The sequence below is a fragment of the Bipolaris maydis genome (assembly GCF_028858645.1).
Source record: "Bipolaris maydis strain C4 unplaced genomic scaffold PSV08scaffold_8, whole genome shotgun sequence".
NCBI lineage: Eukaryota > Fungi > Ascomycota > Dothideomycetes > Pleosporales > Pleosporaceae > Bipolaris > Bipolaris maydis.
In genome coordinates this window covers 1,390,945-1,411,886 of record NW_027093864.1, presented here as the reverse complement: position 1 = coordinate 1,411,886, position 20,942 = coordinate 1,390,945, and the positions used below count along the sequence as shown (strand labels likewise).

The window sequence follows — 20,942 nt, the reverse complement described above, 5'->3', positions numbered from 1 at the left end:
AATGTTCATGTTGTCTTGCCCGCACTGACGTCAGGTTCATAATCTATTCGCTAACATGATTGTCCGTGCTTGGTGGAATGAGAGCCTGTATTGGTGGCGCTAGGACCAGTGGGCTGATTGCTGATAACCTGATAGTAGTACTAAATAAGCGGATGTGGTCGGTCGCCTGTTGCCACGGCGTCTTGCGGACGAATGACCTATTTTTGGGTTGGATGTGTTTCAACACTGACCCGTTACGTTACTGCCATTGGACCATGTGATTCAGCTAGTGCACTCTGGAATGATTTGTACAATCAAGAAATTGAACAGAAATGTGCAAATGTTCTCCAGGATGAGAATGAAGAATCAAGTTTGGTATACATCAAGCATTTCACAGACACAGTCATGAGTGAAGTCAGAATATTTTGTTATTTAGACATGAGTGGAAAGCTACGCATTTGCACGCTTGCACTTCGCTTTTTCCCCAAGGGTAGTTATACATGATCATGATGCGCGAAGAAGAAGTGGGGGTCCATCGTCCTTGTTGTATCATCCTCTTACTTCCGGTTCGCCCTCTGCTCCTTGTCGGCATTACTCTGGCTAATGTCTAGACCCAGACCCTTGCTGTCAAGGTAGATTTTGTTGCTGCTCTGCTGCAAAATGCTGGCAATGCTCCTTGCATTCTCAAACTCTCGTAGGTCAACGTAACTCCTGCTCTTCTTGATGGCGTCACCAATCAGTTCTGCGGAGCGGGCCTCACCCTGGGCGCGAACGACGGTGGCTTGCTTCTCCTGGCGGGCCTTGTCGACAACGAAAGCAGCGCGCTGGGCTTCTTGTTGGGCAACCTGCTTGGCTTCTACAGCAGCAGTGAACTCGGGAGAGAAGGCAAGGTGCTAAGATGGGTCAGTAAATTGCGGGGCTGAGAAGGAAATTGTGACAAGGGCTACTCACTGTTAGGGAGACGTCGTCAAGCATAATGTTGAAGCGAGCGGCTCTCCTGACAAGGTTGTCCCGTACCAGCCTGCTAACGTTTTCACGCTGCGTAATAAGCTGGCTGGCGTTGAATTGCGCCACCACACTCTTCAAGACCTCGTTGACGATAGATGGCAGAACCCTCTCATCGTAATCCGTACCCAATGTCCTGTAAATCTGAGGAAGCGCCTCGACCCGCGGTCTTGACAATACACGGCAGGTTATATTGACCATTTGCAAATCCTTGGTACCGGTAAGGGAAGCGACGTTTCGTGGTTTAGCGCGCACATCGTAGGTAATGGGCGTCTCGAACCAGGGAATGCGAAAGTGGGTGCCTTCACTGTAGATTTCCTTCTGCACGCCACCAATTCGGGTGTACTTGATTGCTCGGTGGCCACCATCGACTGTAGCGGGTCAGCGTTCCATGATCATAGGATTGAACATGCGCTCTTGCGCAAAGAGAAAAATACCGTTGAACAGCGCATTATTTGCCATCCAAATTCCACCACCGACGAGCAACAATCCTCCGAGGCCTCCAAAGACACCCCTCGGTGGTCCGCCGCCGCCCGCCCCTCCAAACCGAGCGCTTCGTCGTGTCAATTCGTTTTGAAGGCGCGACCACGCTTCTTTTGGATCCGGTGCGGCCATCTTGGTCTGTTAGGTGAAAGGACGAGGATGGGGTGGGGTGAGGCGTCCAGGCGGCAACAATGGCGGATGAGCTCGGTGATGAGGTAGCGACAATGGAGAAAATGGTCATCGGCGAATGATGACCCCCGACCACCAGCGCCCGCGCCAAGGCAGACCCTCCGCATTGCGACATCGTTGCACTCCGTGCGTGCCTGTCTTGTGCCCTATTGTTTATTCTAGTCTGCACAATGTCTCGATTCTTTTGCGCAAACAGGTTGAAACATTTGTTATTACTCCGTGATAGGCAGCTGAATATCCTCACGGCCTTGCCGTCTCATCTTAGAGAGGGGCTTGCCATGGCTGTCGCATCGTGTTAGCGCAGGGACCACCCAATCAATGTGATATGGGGTAACCTTAAAGCACAGCTGTCCATAAGCCTCTCGCCCACGTCGATTCTTAAGTCCTCTCTCTGCCCGGCTTGTGGCACTTTTTCGATTCTTGTACATTGCTGTCCTTCTGTGATACCCAGTTCCTATTTGTTTTTCCCCATCTGCAAAGCAATCATCTTGTGAGCTGTGTGGAGTCTGGCGACGCAGGCGCGGTCGCCTGTATAGAGCACGACGTAGGTTTGATATTGCATCACAAAACTCAATTGAATGTGCCTTAACCCGAGACTAGTAGAGAGAGGACTTCGGCCTGCCGTACAGCATCTCCACTCCAAATCATTATCATTCAGAACAGAACTGTCACCTACCTCGACCATGTACGTCACATCGCGATCGCTACGGGCCATTGCTTGGTCAGCCTTTGCAGTATATACAGCACGGGCCGACCATGTCATGGAGAATCTCAGTTTCGGGTACAAAGCAGGCGAATCTATTACACCTGATCACCACTCGGTTCCTCACTTCGTCGTCCAAGGCACAGACGACTATACACCCCAGATACTCTCGGATCGCATTATTCTTACACCTCCATACCCTGGCAACAGGCGCGGTTCAATATGGGCTCAGGACGCGTTGTATCACAAAGGCGACTGGACTGCAGAATTAGACTTTAGGGCAACGGGAATGGAGCGTGGAGGTGGAAATCTGCAGTTTTGGTATGTGAGGGATTCACAGGCACACGAGACACCTGCAAGCTTGTATACTTCGCCCAAGTTTGATGGTCTGGTATTGCTCATAGACCAGTATGAAGGTCATGGAGGATCTATCCGTGGTTTTCTTAACGACGGAACAAAGGACATCAAGTCCCATCCAGACCCAGACACACTGGCTTTTGGCAAATGCGACTATGCATACAGGAACCGTGGCGAACTCACACCAATCAAGATGCATCATGCACAAGGCTTCCTTGAAGTTATCGTTGACGGGCAACTCTGCTTCAAAACAGACAAGGTACGGTGGACTTGTCTATGGCCTCCAGACGTCCAGAACACTAACCGCTCCTCCAGGTCGAACTCCCTGAAGGCTATTACTTTGGAATCAGCGCCTCATCCGCCGAGAGCCCAGACTCATTCGAAATTCACAAATTCGTCGTATCCACCATCAACTCGCACATCACCAATCCGCCCAGCCCAAACAAGAAGGATTACGCAAACTACGTAAACTCGCAGCAACAGAAACAGAACCAACAACAGCAGCAAGCCAGGGGCACGTCAGAAAATGGCTTCCCCCAGGTGATCGACGACGTATCCGCAGACACCATCCGCGCCCAGCAAGAGCAATTCGCCGATCTTCACAACCGCGTCCAAATGGTCGACCACCACCTCGCAACCCTCCTCCACCGCGTATACGAAGTCAAGCAAGCCGTTGATACACTCACCGAAGAAAACAACGAGCGCTGGAAAGACATAACTGAGCGCGTGCATTCAATCGACGCGCGGGGCTCCGGTACCATGCACAACGTCGAAAAGGTGGAACGCGCCACGGCGCAGATCCTGCGTGATTTGGAGTCCAAGGATTTCAAGGAAATGATGAATCAGATTCATCGGGCGCTCGAGAGGAACCAGGATGGCGTTATTCAGGTTTTGCCGCATTTGATGGGTGCTGGTAAGTTCTTTTTTCTTTTCTTTTCTTTTTGACATCTAGACCCCCCCTTTTTTTGGTCTTGATCGAAACTAACTTGTTTCAAAATAGCTATTACCAGCAAAGGTCCTAGCGTGACGACCTTTTTGTTCATCGCCGTCGCTGTCCAACTCACGATTACCGGCGGGTACATGCTTTACAAGAGGAGGAGAGACTCAGCGCCAAAGAAGTACCTGTAGAGTCCTTGACCCACTACCCTGGCCAGACGAAGTCGGTTATTCATTTTTGCGCTGCAAAGGCCCATGGCGCCCTACGGGATGTAATTGGTGGAGAAGCTTGTACCATGTTTCAGTTCGAGAAAGAATTGGAAAGACGAGATATTGCTTTGATCATGACTTGTGTTTTCTCTCTTGCGAGAAAAACCTCTTCTATCTTGTGAATGTTTGTATGCTCGGAAATGCCAGGAAACCTATTTAACGCCATCTATGCAGTTGTAACAATAATCATTTCTCAACCCCAACACCTCGCGCCTACGTACTCATCTTCCTCGGCTCAAGCAACAACTTGCCCGACGGCCCAGTCTTCTCCGCGAATCCTTCTGCGCGCGAGAAAACACGCTGACCGCGCAGCCAAGTCTCGCGCACCACGCCCTTGAGCGTCTTGTTCTCGTACGGCGAGACTTTGTTGCGGAAAAGCATGGTGCTAGGTTCGACCTGCCCATCTCAGTTAGCCATGTTATCCAAGAGCTCCGTATACACATCGGGCAAGTACGCAGTACAATACCAAACAAACGCAAGATAAAGAGGAACTTACCATAAACTCGGCCTCATCGTCAAACACCACAATATCAGCATCAAACCCTACACCAATATCTCCCTTGCTCTGCTCCAATCCAACTTGCTTGGCGGTATTCTTGCAGCACCAACGCACGATATCTTCAATGGAGAAGGAACTGTTGTCAAAGCGCTTGGTACCTTCAGTCCATAGGATAGGAAGACCAAGGCCAACACTTGAAATGCCGCCCCACGCGCCAAAAAAGTCGCCTTTAGCTGCCGAGTCTTGGGTTTCGAGGTTGCTGGGCGTTTCTGACGACGACGATGCAGGTGCCAGATGTGCGGGTAGGAGCTTAATGTCTGGTGTACAAGGTGAGTGATCCGAGACGACGGTTTGAATGACGCCGTCGGCGGTGTCTTGAAGGAGTTCTTCCCAGAGGCCGTCTTGGTTTGATTGCGAGCGGATGGGGGGACAGCATTTGTGTCTTGTGTCTCCCTCCTTGATGCCTTCGGCGGCGAGAGCAAGGTAGTGGAAGCATGTTTCTGCTGTGATTTTGACGCCGTCTGCACGCGCCTTGCGGAGCAGAGGGATGGCTTCGATGGCGGAGAGATGCACGATGTGGAGTTGGAGCTCGGGAGCTAGATGGGCTAGCGACAGGATCTCGGCTACAGCACATGTTTCAAAGGCGGGAGGTCGGGATTGCAGGAAGGTGTCGTAGGATGTTAGGGCGCCTTTGGGAGCAAGAGGGGGCTCCGAGGTTTGGATCACGTCGCCTACGGAGTCGGCAATGGGTGGGATCATCTCGGCGTGGAACATGAGGGTGGTTGCTGAGTCTTTTAGTTCGAGAAGTGCTTTCTCAATGTCGAGAGAGGATACGGCAGGAAATTCCTCAACCTACATGGCGAGTGTTAGTGGCACATGATTGAATGTTTGAGTATACTAGACTTACACCACTCTCGCACAAGAAGCCCTTGAATCCTCGAACACCTTCTTTAACCAGTGCCTTGAGATCACCTGAGTTACCTGGGATGATACCTCCGTAGAAGCCGACGTCGACCCAGCATTTGCCTTGCGAGGCCTCACACTTGATCTTGAGATTCTCAACCGTAGTTGTGGGTGGGATAGCATTCAATGGCATGTCGATGACAGTGGTGACTCCACCAAAAGCTGCTGCTCGGGTACCAGTCCAGAAACCTTCCCATTCTGTTCGGCCGGGCTCGTTGAGGTGTACATGAGCATCAACAAGTCCAGGTAGTAGGATGTATGGAGAGTAGTCTGTGTATGGTGTGCCTTCAGGGAAGTGCGTTTGAGGAAGCACTGAGTGGAAAATTGACGTGATTTTGCCGGTATTGTTCGATACAATGATGGTAGCCTCTGTAATTCGGCCACCAACAACAGCTCTTGAAGAAGCCAGTACAGTGATGGGATGAAGTGGCTGGGCCTGGGAAGTGGGTGGAGGTGTCGTTGCGTGAGGAGCCATGTTGCAAGGCTGGAATTGGATTAACTGAACTTAGATTGGAGTGGACAAAGAAGTAAAGACAGAAGACGTGGGAATATATAACACCGCGTCAGGAAGGTAAGAGCTATTTACAGCCACAAGCCGGTTTCGGCGAACGCGGGGAAGTTGGGGTGGCTGTCGTCGGTGAGCTGCAGATAAGCGTTGATAAGACGCTGTCAGTGATGCGCCAGTAAGTGTAAACGAGGACTGAAGTAAGGTCTTTGGAAGAAATTGAGTATAATAGTGCTGGTAGGGAGAAGTTGGGATCCTTTGCTACAAAAGAATCCTGTGGTCAGATATATCGACTGTCAAAAACGCCAAAATCTGGGGTACAGTCCCTTATCTATCCATGGCTAGGAGCCACCCCGGGTTATTCTTGAAGCATTGTATTCAAGCCATGGGTCTCGCTAACACGAGCGCCACGGGATGGTGGGTCACCGGCGCGCCCTGCGTTACATATTGCTCGATACTATCGAGTAACTACTATGAGGCGAGGCTATCGCGGCCGCTCTGACCATGCGTCTCGGCACTGTCTTGTGTTGGTCAAGTTTAGTGTAGATACGAACCAATATTTTCCCGATCATAGGTATTTGCTGTCCGGTGTGACTTATAGTATGTAATCCTCACACCATCTTTCCCTTAAAAATATGACATTGGAGTTGTTAGAACTGTAAAACAGCCAAAGACGTAAATTGCTTCTCTGGCCCAAAAGGTGGTGTTGGGAGACATGCATGTGTTACTGATAAGCAAATGCAAGGATGTGGCTCCCCTACGATAGGCATGCAGTAGATCGCTCCGATTAGGCCCACAAGGTCTAGCGCAGGGCAGCCGGTTGAGCGTCATAATACCCGTAGAGCCTCGAACATGCAGGACATGGTCCAGAATTCACCGCCGGATATTTCTATACAACTTGTGTCTTCTCGAGGAATAGAGAATTCCCTTGTTTTTGGTTATTAGCCTGGTGGATAAAAGAGCTGTGAGTCCTGAGGCTACCGGGAGAGTGCCCGACATCTCCGGAGAAGCTAAGGAGATGTCAGGCAGCGCGTACTCACCTTCTATTTCTATCGAGTAACGGAAATCCAATAAGCTGGCTCTCATCACCGCGACCGCTTACCTAGCCCGACACGCATGCACTGGCTTCTCCCGGAGCTGCCCGAACGGCATGTTCTCGACCGAATTCCCAAACGCATTCCAATCCTGCTGTAGCTCGTCTGCTTTCTTGCGCCCTGACAAGTACGACCGCGTTCAGGCACCGACATTATAATCTTGATCAAAGGAAAGAAGCCAGAAAGGTCAAGAGGTGGTCGATATCGGTACTCGGCCATCTCCGTGGTTCATCGATATTCTGGTTGTCGGTTCGAGTCATCCAGGACAAGCGGCCAACTACGGCGTCCAGAGCTCCGATCCCAAGTAGCTATCGAGTAACAAAAACCGCACGCTCAACGCTTTCTGGATTTTCCGGTGGCGCGCTTGCACACGAGAAGCCCAGCAGCCTCGGCTACTCTCATTTCGTCGTGGTGGCCAGTATGTTCTGCAGACACGATGTGACAAATTGCCTCTGCATTGGCTAGACGTCGTGCAGTGGTAAATGCTTTGCAATCGCGTTACAAGCCCGGGGGTAGGTTTTGCTTACGTTTCTCTGGAAAGCTCTAGACAATGACGATTCAGCATGGTGCGCAAACACCCTGGTAGCTGCGTTGTTGAACATCGCAAGCGGGGTGTTTGCTCTGGGAAAAGAGGAAAATTGCTCGTTAGTACCGTCCGACAGAACCTTGGTTCTGACGCATGATCCGTAAGGGATTTGCTACGTGTTCAATAACGACTAGAGACACATAAGCTCCATATAGTGGCGGAGAGAGCAGAAAGACGAAAAGGGAAGTTACAAGTTTTGCTGAAAAGACTCCGTGAGGGGCCGTCAGCGTCCCCATCTAGGCACCGTAAATGCTATCCGAGTTACCAGTGCGTTGTATCGCATGTGTACATCCTGCATATGCTATCCCTGCAACCCTCTTCTTCACTATAGCGACAGCAAAACTCATTCAAGACCTGAAATAGCCATCAAGTGTACACTACTCCTTCTGGGTTAGGGAAGCTGACTCGGTTTCTTTGCTGTTGGCCAGCATTGAGCGGGAATTGTAAAGACTCGCTTGTAGTCCGTACTCGGCCGCATTTTCGCGTCTGAGATCCAGGTAAGTATAGGCATCAGGCTTGTAGTAGATAGGTCGAGCTGCAGAGAGCAAGCCCATGGTTTCCAACTCCCGGAGTACTCGCACAACATCTTGAGTATCTCGAAAATCTTTGCTGTAGACGCAGACTGGGATACGGTTAGAGCGAGTAAATCTGTGTTCTTTCGGATCGCTGCCACACTTACTCAGTCGTTCCTCTTTTCCACTATCCGTTGCCACTTTGCAGCCAGAGCCAAGTCGGTTTTCGATGACACCTGCTACGATCTGTTTCCAAACTCGAGTAACATCAACAGATTTAGGGAACAACATCCACTACAAAAAGTTAGACATGAAAGATATGAGATAGTTAGCTCTAGTCAGCTTCCACCTACTTTCCCAGAGAGAACGTGAGTGTCACTCGCGAGGCTAGCAATTCGCTCTTGCAAGTACTTGCTTTCTTGAGTGAGCTGTTTGGTCACGCTTCCTTTTGGCTGTGTGGCACCTAATTCATGAATCTTACGGCGAATCTCTAAAGACTCTTGGAGCAGTCGCATGCCGCGATTTGTAAAGTCAGCGGCATGCGGACATGGCGGCTTTTCATGAGGATTGCGAAAAGGATTTTCAGCCCAGATCCAGGGACATGTGGACATGGAGGTGGTCAGTGGTGGAAGGCGGCGTATAAAGTCATCGACAGACTCGCCTAGTTGCCACGCATCGCGTTGTCCTTGTAGTCGATTGAACAACTCGAGCTCGGACGATTTTTCTGATGGTGACTCTTGCTTACGATTGTTAGACGTTAAAAGCTGCTCCTGCGCCAAGTCTTTGTGATAGCAACTAGGTGTTTTGCATGTCTGATCTTGTGTAACCGGTGATGTTCCCCTCTTCCCTCTCTTGGACGGCGCCGCGCTGTCATCAGAAGTAGGCTTTGCAAGCAGCTGAGCCCTCGCATCCATCATAATGACGTTAATATCATTGGAATGAGCACGCCAAAACGATTTTATACCATGCTTTTCGTAGTGCTGGTTTTGATGCTGTTGCTCTTCCTCGGTGCCTTCTACTTGTCAATGAGTGGGGCTTCAAGATGTACCCGACGTACCATAGAAACTGCTGTCATCTGAAATCCATCCATCCCCGGACACCATATCTTCCTCTTCCATTGCCAATATTACGAGGCTGAAAATAGTGTAGTTTGCAGGTATCCAGATAACTATGGCCGAAGACAAACACAGTGTAGTCAGTGATGGTTGACCGAATGGGGAAAGTAAATGAGAGACGACGCGCAAGGATACCCCTGCAGCCAAAACGCGCGCCCGCGTTCTCTCTACGCGTTGATCGTGACGGATCTTTTCAACTCCAACAGACAATCCAACGTTTTGACTTGCCAGGCTCAGATCAATCCATGGTATCCACAATGCCGCACTCAATCTCGCCGGATTTGACACCTGCACAAGACGCATCGCAGACCGACAACGTCAAGCCAGAGCCGGAAACCCAAGATGTCGCCATGGAAGACGTGCCAGCAGCGGCCACAGCAGAGACAAGCAAAGTCAAACTCGAAGAAATATTCGACGATGTAGATTCAGACCCAGAGTTCCCTTCGAGTGCACCAGCACCCACCTCACAGGAAGATGCATCGCAACCCGCCCCAATGTACGTCCCCACCCCACCCACGACATTGTTGACGCTCGACAACTGACATTCACATAGCAAGATTAATTCCAATTCATCCTTCTCCGACCCTGATGTCATGCGCGCCTTTTACCAGCGTCTCTTCCCTTTCCGCCCCCTCTTCCAATGGCTCAACCATTCCGTAACCCCGAGCAACGACTTTGCCCATCGCGAATTCGCATTCACGCTGCCTAATGATGCATATCTGCGCTACCAGTCCTTTCCGACTTCTGACTTACTGCGAAAACAATGCATAAGCATGCTTCCCTCACGTTTCGAAATCGGCCCCATGTACAGCACAAACCCGAGAGACCGAAAGACGTTGCGAAAAGCCAGCGCCTTTCGTCCAGTCATGAAGGAGCTGGTCTTCGATATCGATATGACGGATTACGACGATATCAGGACATGCTGCACAGGTGCAAGCATATGCCTCAAGTGTTGGGGCTTCATCACAATGGCCATCAAGACCATCGACGTGGCTCTACGGGAAGACTTTGGCTTCAAGCACATACTCTGGGTTTACTCTGGTCGCCGTGGTGCTCACGCTTGGGTTTGTGATAAGCGCGCACGAGAGATGGATGATCAGAGACGCCGCTCAGTAGCCAGCTATCTTGAACTTCTCAAAGGAGGCGACCAGGGCGGCAAGAAAGTCCATGCCCGGCGACCCCTCCACCCACATCTGGAGCGCAGTCTAGAAATCCTGAAAGAGCACTTCCAGACATCCATTCTCGCAGAGCAAGATCCCTGGGCCAGTGAGGAAAAAGCAGCTCACCTGCTTAACCTGCTCCCCGATCCTACCCTTAAGGCTGCCTTACAGAAGAAGTGGAGCTCTGCACCCTCACGCCCCAGCGCTTCTAAATGGTCCGACATTAATACCCTCGCCGAATCCGGCGCTCTGTCAAAGACCCCCAGAGAGCTTCGCGAAGCCAAGCAAGACATTATCCTAGAATACACGTACCCCCGTCTCGATGCCGAAGTCTCCAAGAAACTGAACCATTTGCTCAAAAGTCCATTTGTAGTGCACCCCGGCACAGGGAGAGTCTGTGTACCGATTGACACGCGAAAAGTCGAAGATTTTGATCCCTTGAGCGTACCAACAGTCACACAATTACTGCAAGAAATTGACGACTGGGCTGGCGACGAGACGGACAAAAAGGTACAGGACTGGGAGAAGACGAGTCTGAAACCTTATGTAGACTTCTTCAAGCGGTTCGTTGCAGGCTTGCTGGAGGAAGAAAAGCCGGTGCTCAAGAGGGAGAGGGAAGAGGCGGCGGATGCAATGGAGTTTTAGAGGGGACTTTGTGTTGTATAACAGGAATGAACAGGGAAGAAGGCGCTTTGGCGTTGAACGTGTGGAAACCCATGCTGATGTTGGATCAAGATAACTTTTCCCCGTCGCTATATGGGAAGTGACTAATGAGGTAAACAAAACGTGCTCTTTCGTCTCTGCAAATTAAGCCAAAACACATATTACTATGTACTCCCCTGATACCCCAACTGGCACACCACACCATCCATAGTACAATACGGCATCTGAATCGCGCTCGCGCCCACTCCCCTCGCCACCAGCCTCTCCCGCATCTCACTCAACCGCGGCGCCGCCTCAATCTGACTGCGATTTCTGCCCTCCCCATCCTTGGCCCCACTCCATAGTATCTCTGCCGCAGCCGCAGCGCGCGGCCAAACCATCTGATCCACATTCACCGCATCCGTTTGCTCAGCCCACATGTGCGCCTCACCCCCAAGAACGAGGTGCTGCGATGCTTCCGGTACACCAGCGAGCGGGTCCAGCGAGTAGATTACACGCCAGTTGTGGAAGGGGGCACAGTAATCATTGTAAGGCCAGTACTCCGCACTAACTGATGGATCAAAGTTGAGCCATTGGCCTTTACCGCAGTCAAGGTACTATTTCTTTCGGTCAGCATTTCTTCCTCTCATCACGAGTTTCTTTTGGGGGTACATGAAGGCGCGAGGGAAAAAAAAGAGAGAGTGCAGTAATCTTACCCAGAAATTGTAATTTCCAACAAGTACTTTATGGCCCTTGCCCACAATCTGCGCCACAGACGCATCGCTGAGCCACGATTGCACAATGACGTCGGAACCCAGCGTTAAATTCCAATCTAGCAGCATCTCTTCCCACACAATGGGTACGAGGCCCTTGGCGCGGACCTGGTCGTGGTTGCGGTCTACAAAAGCTTGCATGAGGGGCTGCAAAACGGCAAAGTCGCTGCTCTTGACTGTGTCATCGAGGCTATATGCGTTTTGGTTTACTTCATCGCCACCGGTGTGGAAGTATGCAGAATACGGATGCACACGCGGCAGTAGGTCGTCGAGGACGGTATTGAGGAACTGGCTTACAGCCGTGGAATTGAGTTTCAAAGTACCTGTCGGCGGCTCCGCCGCGTAGGTATCCCAGTTTGGTTGAATGTTGAATGCGGCGAGGAGGTCGGGGGAACTGTATCCGATGCTGGCTGTGTGGCCCGGCATGTCTATCTCTGTGATCATTTGAACGCCCTGGAGCGCGGCGTAGCGCTGTAGGTCACTGAAGTCGGAGGCTGTGTATACGAGGTCGGGACTGTAGGCGCCTTTGGCGGAAAGGGAGGGGATGGAGGGGATCTCCAAGGGCCAGGATTGAGAGTCTGTAGCGTGTAGGTGGAAGCGGTTCATTTTGTTGTAGGCGCAGGCATCGATTTGGCGTTTGATGTCGTTGATGGGGAAGAAATTGCGGGAGACGTCGAGGTTGATACCTCGGTGTTGGAATTTTGGGGCGTCGGAAATGGTGACTGGGGCGAGAGGTGTGTATACATCTTGTTCGTTTGAATGGAGGAAGAAGAGTTGGGTGAATGTTGTCAAGCCGCGGGCTACGCCAATGCTAGAATTTGCGTTAACGGTAGCTATACCGTCTGTTGTCAAGGTTAGGCTATAGGATTCGTCGACTTCGCCAGCTTGTGGCTTTCCGATGTTTTGTGGATCGACGGAAAGTTGTTTGATGTCGACGCGAGAGACGTATGCGCTTCCAGGTGATGGCTCGTTCCAGCCTCGAGGACGAAATTTCCACGGGTAGAGGCTTTGGTTAAAGATTATGTTCCAGCTGGATTTGATGGCAAAATCGACAATGTCATCGCCAGAAACACTGTCACCCGATCCATTGTTGGCTTGGACGGTGGCTGATACATCTGTATAAGTTTTGTATAGTTCCAGTGCTGTGCTTTGCTGAAAATGAGGTCCAATGTCAGAGTTTGATGCGAAAAGGAAAGGAGTTTGATCCGTGAATGGACCTACATTTCTAGCACCAGCCTTGTACCAATAAAAAGGGATATCCTTCTTGATGAAGAGAACAGCATCGCCCTGCTCATACGACGTAGGGAGCGGCCATATGGCAGCGGCCAATGATGTGAAAAAGGAACAGACTACAAGAGGTTTCATTGTGCAGCAAATGGATGAAACGAATGGATGAGAAGTTTAAAACTCAATGAAACGACAAGACGGCATAAGCTCTGGCAAGCTTTTTGAAAGAGATGGTCGAATTGTTGACCAATTTGTACTGATGGCTGGTGCACGAGGATGTAGGTCCGATTCGATACCCCCTAAACAATATCCGTTAAAGCCGGACAGTGATAAACTTTGTTATAGAAGTAAGCAGGGGAGTCCTAGTTCCGTTGTGTACCGGGTGGAAACTCAATTGGTTGTTGTTGAGCTGAAGGTTGGAGAAATGTACAGGGTAGTACTTGGAGGGCCAGCCAAGACATCACCTACGTACAAATAGTACAATGGTGGGGTATCCGGTTGAGGCGCGATAACGTGCCGGGGTTCAGCCTCCGCCTCCACTTCGGCTGCAGCCCTGACATCAGCTGTGTATAAGTGCACAGATGAGCTGTAGACGACCGCCAATCTGCTGTTTGTACGAGCATTCATACGGGGCCTCACTTTGACGAGCTTCTGACGACGTCGTGACGGTTGGCCTGACATGAGATGGTTGGTGTCAGCAACCCAGAGATCACGGCACGTCAGCGACGTACGTAAGTATGTCCCCTGCGATCAACGACTCAAGGTTCAACCATCAAAAGAAGACTGACACGGTCGTTCGCGCGACATTCAGTCATGACATTCGGCATTCGTACATATCTGGGAAAGATGCGATTTGTGCAGTTCGTCCGAAGCCGCGCGAAACATCCCCCCACCTTGAATAACCAGGATCGTCTTTCCCCGCTTTCATAACCTGCTAGGTCACACGGGCCTTGTGTTGTCCAGTTTGGCTAAAAACGCGAGACAAAGGCCACTCGTACGACGTCGAGAGCCCTCTGGAACGTCATATCCCGAGGTCCAAGACAAAGGATACGCCGTCTCGATAGCGTAAACATGGAAACATCAAAGCCATGACGACTACTTCCAAGCGAAGGGAGAGAAGCGCCAATCCCATGCTAGTAGGATGTGTAAATTAACAGTGGCGCCTGAAAATTTCGGCATCTTTTTCCATACAGAGGAGCTAGAGTACACTTAGCCGGCCACCTTCTACGGCCGTGCTAGCTTTGCGGCATGTGAACGCTGCTGGGTACATATCGCCGCCTGCATCCTTCAAAGTTCCACAGCAGTCTTTGAGACAATGCCCACCATGGCTCAACTCGACACCACACATCTATCAACGCCCCAACTCCTCGGTGCCCTGGCTGCCCTCTATATCGGTTACAGTGTCGCCCGCAGGTTCTATATCAATGCGCAAATCAACAAATTGGGCGCTCGCGCGCCGATTCGAAAGAGTTACCTCCCATGGGGTATTGACATAGCTTGGGAAGCTGTGCAGAGCGCGCTGGATGACAAAACCTACGAGATGTGGACCAACATTTTCACCAAGGAGTGCGCAACCGGACGCTACACCGTCGAGGTTGGGCTCGGCGATCGCCTCATCATGACCGCAGAACCGGAGAACATTAAAGCTATTCTGGCGACTCAGTTTAAAGACTATGGCAAAGGAGAGCAATTCAGAAAAGACTGGTATAACTTTTTGGGCAACGGTATGTAAAGATAGTTATTTGATGCAGAATGTGTGTTATTTTTGTCATCGAAACAATAAAGGCTAATTTTCCATCCAGGCATCTTCACAACTGATGGCGAGCTATGGCACAACTCACGCCAGCTGATCCGCCCGCAATTTATCAAGGACCGCCTCAGCGACATTGACATTTTTGAGCAGCATACCCAGATTCTTATCTCCAAGATTGGCAATGGCCAAGAAATCGACACTCTCGACATGATGTTTAGGTATACTCTGGACGCAGCCACACATTTCCTACTGGGCCAAAGTGTCGGCAGCCTGGAAGAGCCAAAGACGGAATTTGCCGATGCATTCTACAACGCCCAGCGTATCCAGAGCATCATTGCCCGAGTTGGGTATGTAAAATGACAAACCATCCCCATCTCATTCAAAGCACACAACTAAACCCTCTCTCACAGTCCCTTGAACTGGGTCGTCCCCCGCAAATACATGGGCTTCTACGACTCCGTCAACAAAATCAACAGTTTCGTCTCCACCTTCATCGACCGCGCCCTGGCTCTCTCCTCTGAGGAACTCGAAAAAATCTCAAAAAACGACGAAGAATACACCTTCCTCCACGCCCTCGCTTCCTACACCCGCGACCGTTCCACCCTCCGCGACCAGATCGTCAACGTCCTCCTCGCAGGCCGTGACACAACCGCCTGCACCCTGACCTGGACAATCTACCACCTCTCCATGGACCCAGTCATCACCGCCAAACTCCGCCAGGAAATCATCAGCACCGTCGGCCTCGACAACAAACCCACCTACGAGAATCTCAAGAACATGAAGTACCTCCAGCACATCATCAACGAGACGCTCCGCCTCTACCCCGTAGTCCCGTACAACGTCCGCATGGCACTGAAAGATACTACGCTCCCCACGGGCGGCGGTCCTGACGGCACCCTACCCCTTGGCATCCGCGCAGGAACCGCAGTCGGCTACTCGACGCTCATCATGCAGCGCCGCGAAGACTTGTATCCGCCCACGTCGGCTTCCTTCCCCCCGCCATCGGCATTCGCGCCAGACAGGTGGGACGCGTGGACGCCCAAGAGCTGGACGTACATTCCGTTCAATGGCGGCCCCAGGATTTGTATCGGACAGCAATTTGCCCTCACGGAAATGGGGTATACGCTTGTGCGCTTGTTCCAGCGCTTTGAGACGGTGGAGAATAGGATGGCCGGTGTGGAGCCCGGGCTGCATGCGGATATTGTGTTGCAGCCTGCCAAGGAGGTCAGGGTTGTTTTCAAGTGAATAAGATAGGTTGGGGGATCGAGATGGAATAGCTTTTCTCTCTCTCTCTCTTTCTCTTGATATCTCTCTAGTAACGGCCGATACGCTCCGCTCCTCGTTTCTACGTCTTCCTTGCAAGTACAACGATAAAATAACATACAAATTTCCTTGACATACACTTGTCCAACTCAATCACAAGTATCTCGAAACCATGCATATTCATTCATTCATTCATTCGTAACGGCAAACAAGGTCGCCCATTAGCAGACACCCACACTATTGAGCCCTATAAGCACCGCTAGCCATGTTCATGGTCAAGGGATTTCTCTCCCTTTTCGACCTCCAAAAACAAATCAAACTTTTTGTATCCAATCCAAACGCCTGTTCAAGGTTGCGATGCTCTCTATGCACATACCCCTCTTTTAATGAGGAGCACTGTTATCTTTTGAAATGCGCTTGCTCATAAAGTCGAAGAAAGCAAATTGACTGGCCGATACACCGTATTCATAAACAAAGCGGCTGGCAAGGTAGCTACCGAAAATGGCACGGAGATAGTTGTCTGGCACCTGTTTGTCTGTTAGTCTCTGCATCATATCCATGCCTCAACATCAACACTTACCCTCTCCATAATCTTGTCAAGGCCAATCTTCTCGAGCAGAATGTTGGGAAGTGCCTCCTTCAGAATCGACTCCCTGAACTGAATGTTCTTCCAGAGATCTGTGTTCTGCATCTCCTCATCTAGCTTGGTGATAGCGGTACTGAGTGTGTCACTCAGAATGCTTCGTGGCTGGCCAGTAGCCTGGTGCTCCCTCCAGATAGCCTCAAATTCGAGACGGGCGTTGTTCTGGATGGTCTTCTGGACTTCACGCACATAGTTGTTGTAGAACTCGGGAGCCTGGCCATCCTCTCCCACACACATGTGCTTAATGAAGCTCTCGTCGTCGAATGACAGGGACGCAAGGACTTCAAGCGAGGAGGAAGTAACACCACCCTTGTTAGCTGAAGCATCCTTGTACAAAATGCAGCCCGCCTTCTCGAGACGGAGCTTGGCGTCCTGGGTGATGAACAAGTTTGCACCCTCGACAATGTATGGAATAACCGACTTGCCATCAACAATGAGCTTGTTGGCGGTGGACAGGTCGATGGACTCGGGTCGACCACCGCAGGGAACAAAGGTGTCGTAGTGCATATCGCTGCGGAGATGGAAGGTGTTGCGGAAAGTGGTACCATTGTAGACGAGATCTCCGTTTGGTAGTCGCACGTTGGTGTCATCGACCAGAACACGGTAACCTTCAGACGAGAGCTTCGACACATCAAAGTGGTTGATCATCTTGCGCTCCTTGGCCAGGCGTACAAGCTCCTCGTGGTTGATGCCATTCTGGTCGACAAGAACACCTGAACCATCAATAATGGCAATGTACTTTTCGTTGCTGAGCAAAATCTCGTTGGATCCAAGGTCACCGTCAGGGCCACCAGTTTGCATCTTGCGGACCTTGCTGGGATCTAGGTTGAGCTTGCGGTAAATTCCTTTAACGTACTCGCGCACAGACAAAGTAGTCATGCCGTAACGGTCGTGAGGAATACCACCCAACTTGGGGCTCTTTCCAGTGAAGAAGGACTTCCACCATGGCGCGCCTCGGACACGGGCATGCTCTGTTGCCCAGTCGACAAGATCAGCCGTGTTCTCATCAGGACCCATGAACAGAATCTCCTCCTTGCCGTGCAAATCGACAATGGGGTCTTTGATACCAGGGCTGGTGGGAGGCAGAAGCAGATCGAGAATACTGTCAATGTACTTTTCAAACGCACCCCGGGCCTTGTCCTGGTGCTTGAAGTCGAGAAGCACAACACCCTTGGATCCACCCTCGGGAATGTCCTTGTTCTTTCGCTGTTGTGTGTTTGCGAGGTTGTAGTTCTCGTCAAACATTGAACGTGCGTTGATGGAGTATGCCTCTTGACTTCTAGACTTGACGATACGGATACCACCACGGGCGATATCACGGAAGCGGAGATGGAAACCACGGAATTCCGAACCAATGACAAGGAACATTCCGTACAGCGGTTGAGGGTATTCGGAACGTGGGAGGAAGTTGGGGTTCAGACGGAAGCTGATAGCAACCTTGGTGGGGGTGTAGAAGTTGGTCTTGAGGACGGAGCTGTTGAAGACACGGAAAGAGGTCATGACCATCTCGTGGTGGTCATTGACTACCGCCTTGTTGATGGTGTCGGTCAACTCGGCATCAGTCTGAACCTTGTCGACCTGAAGACGGAGATAACTCAGTGTTGGGAGGAAGTCGTCTTCCTGGCCGCGGGTCTGTACATAGTGGGTCTTTGCAAAGGGCAGATACAAAGTGTGGACCAGCTCAGGGTATTCCATGATGATCTCGTAAATGTAGTCGGCAGTGAATGTCTCAGCACGCAGCCTTCGCTTGAGCTTGGCCAGCAGCTCAGCATGTACGCTGTTCTCAGAGTCCAAGATTGCTGACAGAGCAGTATACTCGCTTCCAAGGCGGTTGAGGAAGTGGGTGATGAAGACCCAGACGCAGTGTGCGTAGATGGTCTCTTGCAGACTGAGTCTGCTCGTCGCAAAGAGCGTCTGGAACTTGTTCTGGGGGAGACAGTAGAGCAGCGAAACCTCCTTGGTGATCTGGTGAATGGACGCCTCGATGGGAGGGTGCTTGGCACCGGCCGCTCCGGGCAACGGGCGCAGGTACAAGGACATGACAGTGTAGCCGTTGGAGAACTGCTCGACGTACTTTCGGGATGTGGTCAGACCGTAGTAGTGGTACAAGTCACTCAAGGCACTGAAGAGACCAAGGGCACTTCCGCGCTTGAAACCGACAACCAGGCGCTTGTCCCGGGAGCCCTCAATGTCATAGTGGTCAATGACGGGTCCAGTACGCTCTACGGCGACCTGGAGAATCTGCTGGTAGATGGCCTTTGTGTTGGCGGTGGCCTTTTGCAGGAAGCGCTTGTCACCAATCTTGTCGAGGTTGGTCTCGGTCTCGCTCGGGTTGGGGTCTACAAAGTCGCACTGGTAGACAAAGTAGCATCGGAGTTGCTGGTCTTCGCTTCCTGGCAGCGGGCTCTCGGAGCGGAAACTCTCGACACGGTAGGCAAGACCGGGTTTTGAGACGGCCAAGTACTTCTTGCCTATGCGTTGTTCGTATTGGGGGCCATCTATGACGGACACACCGGGCCTGCTGGTGTCGATGTAGACGGCGTGGTCTGAGGCCTCCTTGTCGAGACGGATCTCAAGACGCTTGTCGTCTCGGGCGTAGGCAGCGACCTTTGCGGCGTAGAGCGAGTGGATGTGGTTTACGATTCTGCAAGATTGACGTGAGCATCGTGGGTTTGGGTGCATGAAAGACAGGTATTTCTTACGCGTCGACAGTCTCGGTAGCAAAGTACATGTCGTCAATGCCAAGCTCGTTGTAGAACCACTTGGTCTCGGACTCGACGAGTTCTGGAGGCATGAAGCCCTTTTCCTCGACGCCGTCCATGACGGCCTCCATCTGCTTCTCCTTGCCCTCGAAGACGGGGGCGACATATCCAGAGCCGCCGGAGCCTTCTTGTGGGATGATTCGGGGGGTGGAGTGTCCTGAGGAGCCGGGTGCGCTCAGATGTGTGGGTAGGGGAGAGGGCCGGCGGTCGGGCGTGTTGAGGAGCTGCTCGAGCTGCTTGTGCTGGGGCGCTTGGCCATTGGAGCCTTCATTGGGTGTGGACGCCATTGTGAGTGGTGCTTGTGTATGTGCAACGCAGGTTGACGAGGGGTAGCGGGGCAGAGAGTAGAGGAGAAGGAGGACGAGGGGCAAGGCACGGCCGTGTCCAAAACTAGAGAGGGGATTAGTGGACCTGTACGAGTATTTGAGCCAGAGGGCGCAGCATCAGCAACAGCGGAAGTTTCTGTGCGTAACACGGATCCACCGCTATTCTGGGAGTCTCTGGCCAACAGTGATGGCGCTAGCTGACCTCTAGTTGAATCGCAGCTCGGATAACGACTGCAGAGGCAATTGGGCAGAAAGCCACCGCTCTTTCGACAGTCCCTGGCCTGGGGAAGCGGAAGAGGGCAATGGTGTAGACGTTATCAGGCGCGAGGGCGAATGCAGCAGCCGATGCAAGGGCAGAGGCTGACAGACAGACTGGCAGACTGGCAGGAGGTGGGTGATGTTTGTGAGGTTGCAGGGGTGTGGGTGTGTAAGTCAGTAGTAGGGCGGGTGGTGCAGACCAGAATAGAAACGCTGCTGCAGGCGTGCAAAGGAAACGCAACAGAAGAAGCCGAGCCAAGTGGATGTGCTTCTCCGCGTCTCCATGTGGCCACGGGGCATGCCTCGTCTTTTATAATGTTGCTGGCTGCACTGCGTGCTGCGGCGACTGCTGACCATGGGGCGTCTGTACACAGGCATGTCATGGTACCTGGATTGTCCCGCTGCAAGCCGAGCGCGCGAGCTTCCCCAGAATTTGCCAGAGACGGCATGGGAGGAGCGGGCTAGCGCTGCACCGCATCGCCCGCCCTCACGTAATTCGACCAGGCCCGGCCCTCGAGCTCCCCAATCCGTCGGCCGCAACCCATCATGACCGGTCTTCTAGAAAAAGCCTCATCGTTCCGGCAGAGTTTTCGCATCGTGCGGCCGAGAGGAAACGTCACCCGACTGCCATCCGCCGCCGCCCAGGTCGGGACTGCAGGGGTGGGCGCAGTAGTGCCGCCCCCGACCCCTTGTGCTCCCTCTCCCCGCGACGCCGCCTGCAGAACTCACGATCCTTGGCGCTCGCTCTCTGCCATCCACGGCGTTTCCATGACTGTACGTGGCCCCTTGGGACGGGGCCTCTGCTGCACGTGCGGCCGTTGCCCTCTCTCCTCCACCTCCACCTCACCGCTTGCACCCAGTCGCCGAGTCACGATCCCTTCTTTTGCCTGTCAGCTGTCGGTTGCACAGCGTCGAGACCGCGTCCATGGCCCAGACGGC

General features: G+C 52.1%; 8 protein-coding genes across 8 annotated transcripts; 3 read left to right on the top strand and 5 right to left on the bottom strand.

Annotated features, from left to right (window-relative positions):
- Positions 1 to 392: 392 nt before the first annotated feature.
- Positions 393 to 1,684, bottom strand: PSV08DRAFT_305296 (band 7 family-domain-containing protein). The gene is made up of 3 exons (XM_014218275.2): positions 1,422 to 1,684; positions 931 to 1,355; positions 393 to 872 (listed from the first exon to the last, which is right to left on the bottom strand). Exons 1-3 carry the CDS (start codon positions 1,597 to 1,599, stop codon positions 537 to 539), a joined length of 939 nt encoding a protein of 312 aa, XP_014073750.1. The 5' UTR covers positions 1,600 to 1,684; the 3' UTR covers positions 393 to 536.
- A 403-nt stretch (positions 1,685 to 2,087) lies between these two features.
- On the top strand, positions 2,088 to 4,086 carry PSV08DRAFT_305283 (concanavalin A-like lectin/glucanase domain-containing protein). The gene is made up of 4 exons (XM_014218225.2): positions 2,088 to 2,200; positions 2,257 to 2,975; positions 3,032 to 3,629; positions 3,717 to 4,086. Exons 2-4 carry the CDS (start codon positions 2,340 to 2,342, stop codon positions 3,842 to 3,844), a joined length of 1,362 nt encoding a protein of 453 aa, XP_014073700.1. The 5' UTR covers positions 2,088 to 2,200; positions 2,257 to 2,339; the 3' UTR covers positions 3,845 to 4,086.
- Positions 3,717 to 5,905, bottom strand: PSV08DRAFT_204164 (uncharacterized protein). The gene is made up of 3 exons (XM_014218274.2): positions 5,329 to 5,905; positions 4,419 to 5,273; positions 3,717 to 4,318 (listed from the first exon to the last, which is right to left on the bottom strand). Exons 1-3 carry the CDS (start codon positions 5,857 to 5,859, stop codon positions 4,136 to 4,138), a joined length of 1,569 nt encoding a protein of 522 aa, XP_014073749.1. The 5' UTR covers positions 5,860 to 5,905; the 3' UTR covers positions 3,717 to 4,135.
- Positions 5,906 to 7,946: 2,041 nt separating this feature from the next.
- PSV08DRAFT_352391 (uncharacterized protein) lies at positions 7,947 to 9,199 on the bottom strand (the record flags this gene model as incomplete). Its single annotated transcript, XM_014218224.1, has 4 exons — positions 7,947 to 8,191; positions 8,249 to 8,375; positions 8,435 to 9,093; positions 9,139 to 9,199. 4 exons carry the CDS (start codon positions 9,197 to 9,199, stop codon positions 7,947 to 7,949), a joined length of 1,092 nt encoding a protein of 363 aa, XP_014073699.1.
- A 201-nt stretch (positions 9,200 to 9,400) lies between these two features.
- Positions 9,401 to 11,092, top strand: PSV08DRAFT_45993 (uncharacterized protein). The gene is made up of 2 exons (XM_014218212.2): positions 9,401 to 9,692; positions 9,750 to 11,092. The coding sequence occupies exons 1-2, from the start codon at positions 9,442 to 9,444 to the stop codon at positions 10,999 to 11,001; spliced, it is 1,503 nt and encodes a 500-aa protein (XP_014073687.2). The 5' UTR covers positions 9,401 to 9,441; the 3' UTR covers positions 11,002 to 11,092.
- PSV08DRAFT_45990 (glycoside hydrolase) lies at positions 11,093 to 13,223 on the bottom strand. Its single transcript, XM_066093971.1, has 3 exons — positions 12,993 to 13,223; positions 11,715 to 12,923; positions 11,093 to 11,615 (listed from the first exon to the last, which is right to left on the bottom strand). The coding sequence occupies exons 1-3, from the start codon at positions 13,134 to 13,136 to the stop codon at positions 11,184 to 11,186; spliced, it is 1,785 nt and encodes a 594-aa protein (XP_065949044.1). The 5' UTR covers positions 13,137 to 13,223; the 3' UTR covers positions 11,093 to 11,183.
- A 1,072-nt stretch (positions 13,224 to 14,295) lies between these two features.
- On the top strand, positions 14,296 to 16,163 carry PSV08DRAFT_410309 (cytochrome P450). Its single transcript, XM_014218272.1, has 3 exons — positions 14,296 to 14,722; positions 14,801 to 15,098; positions 15,162 to 16,163. The coding sequence occupies exons 1-3, from the start codon at positions 14,314 to 14,316 to the stop codon at positions 15,994 to 15,996; spliced, it is 1,542 nt and encodes a 513-aa protein (XP_014073747.1). The 5' UTR covers positions 14,296 to 14,313; the 3' UTR covers positions 15,997 to 16,163.
- PSV08DRAFT_45979 (Glutamate/Leucine/Phenylalanine/Valine dehydrogenase-domain-containing protein) lies at positions 16,151 to 19,953 on the bottom strand. Its single transcript, XM_014218231.2, has 4 exons — positions 19,948 to 19,953; positions 19,360 to 19,809; positions 16,595 to 19,301; positions 16,151 to 16,541 (listed from the first exon to the last, which is right to left on the bottom strand). The coding sequence occupies exons 2-4, from the start codon at positions 19,704 to 19,706 to the stop codon at positions 16,398 to 16,400; spliced, it is 3,198 nt and encodes a 1,065-aa protein (XP_014073706.1). The 5' UTR covers positions 19,707 to 19,809; positions 19,948 to 19,953; the 3' UTR covers positions 16,151 to 16,397.
- Positions 19,954 to 20,942: the final 989 nt, after the last annotated feature.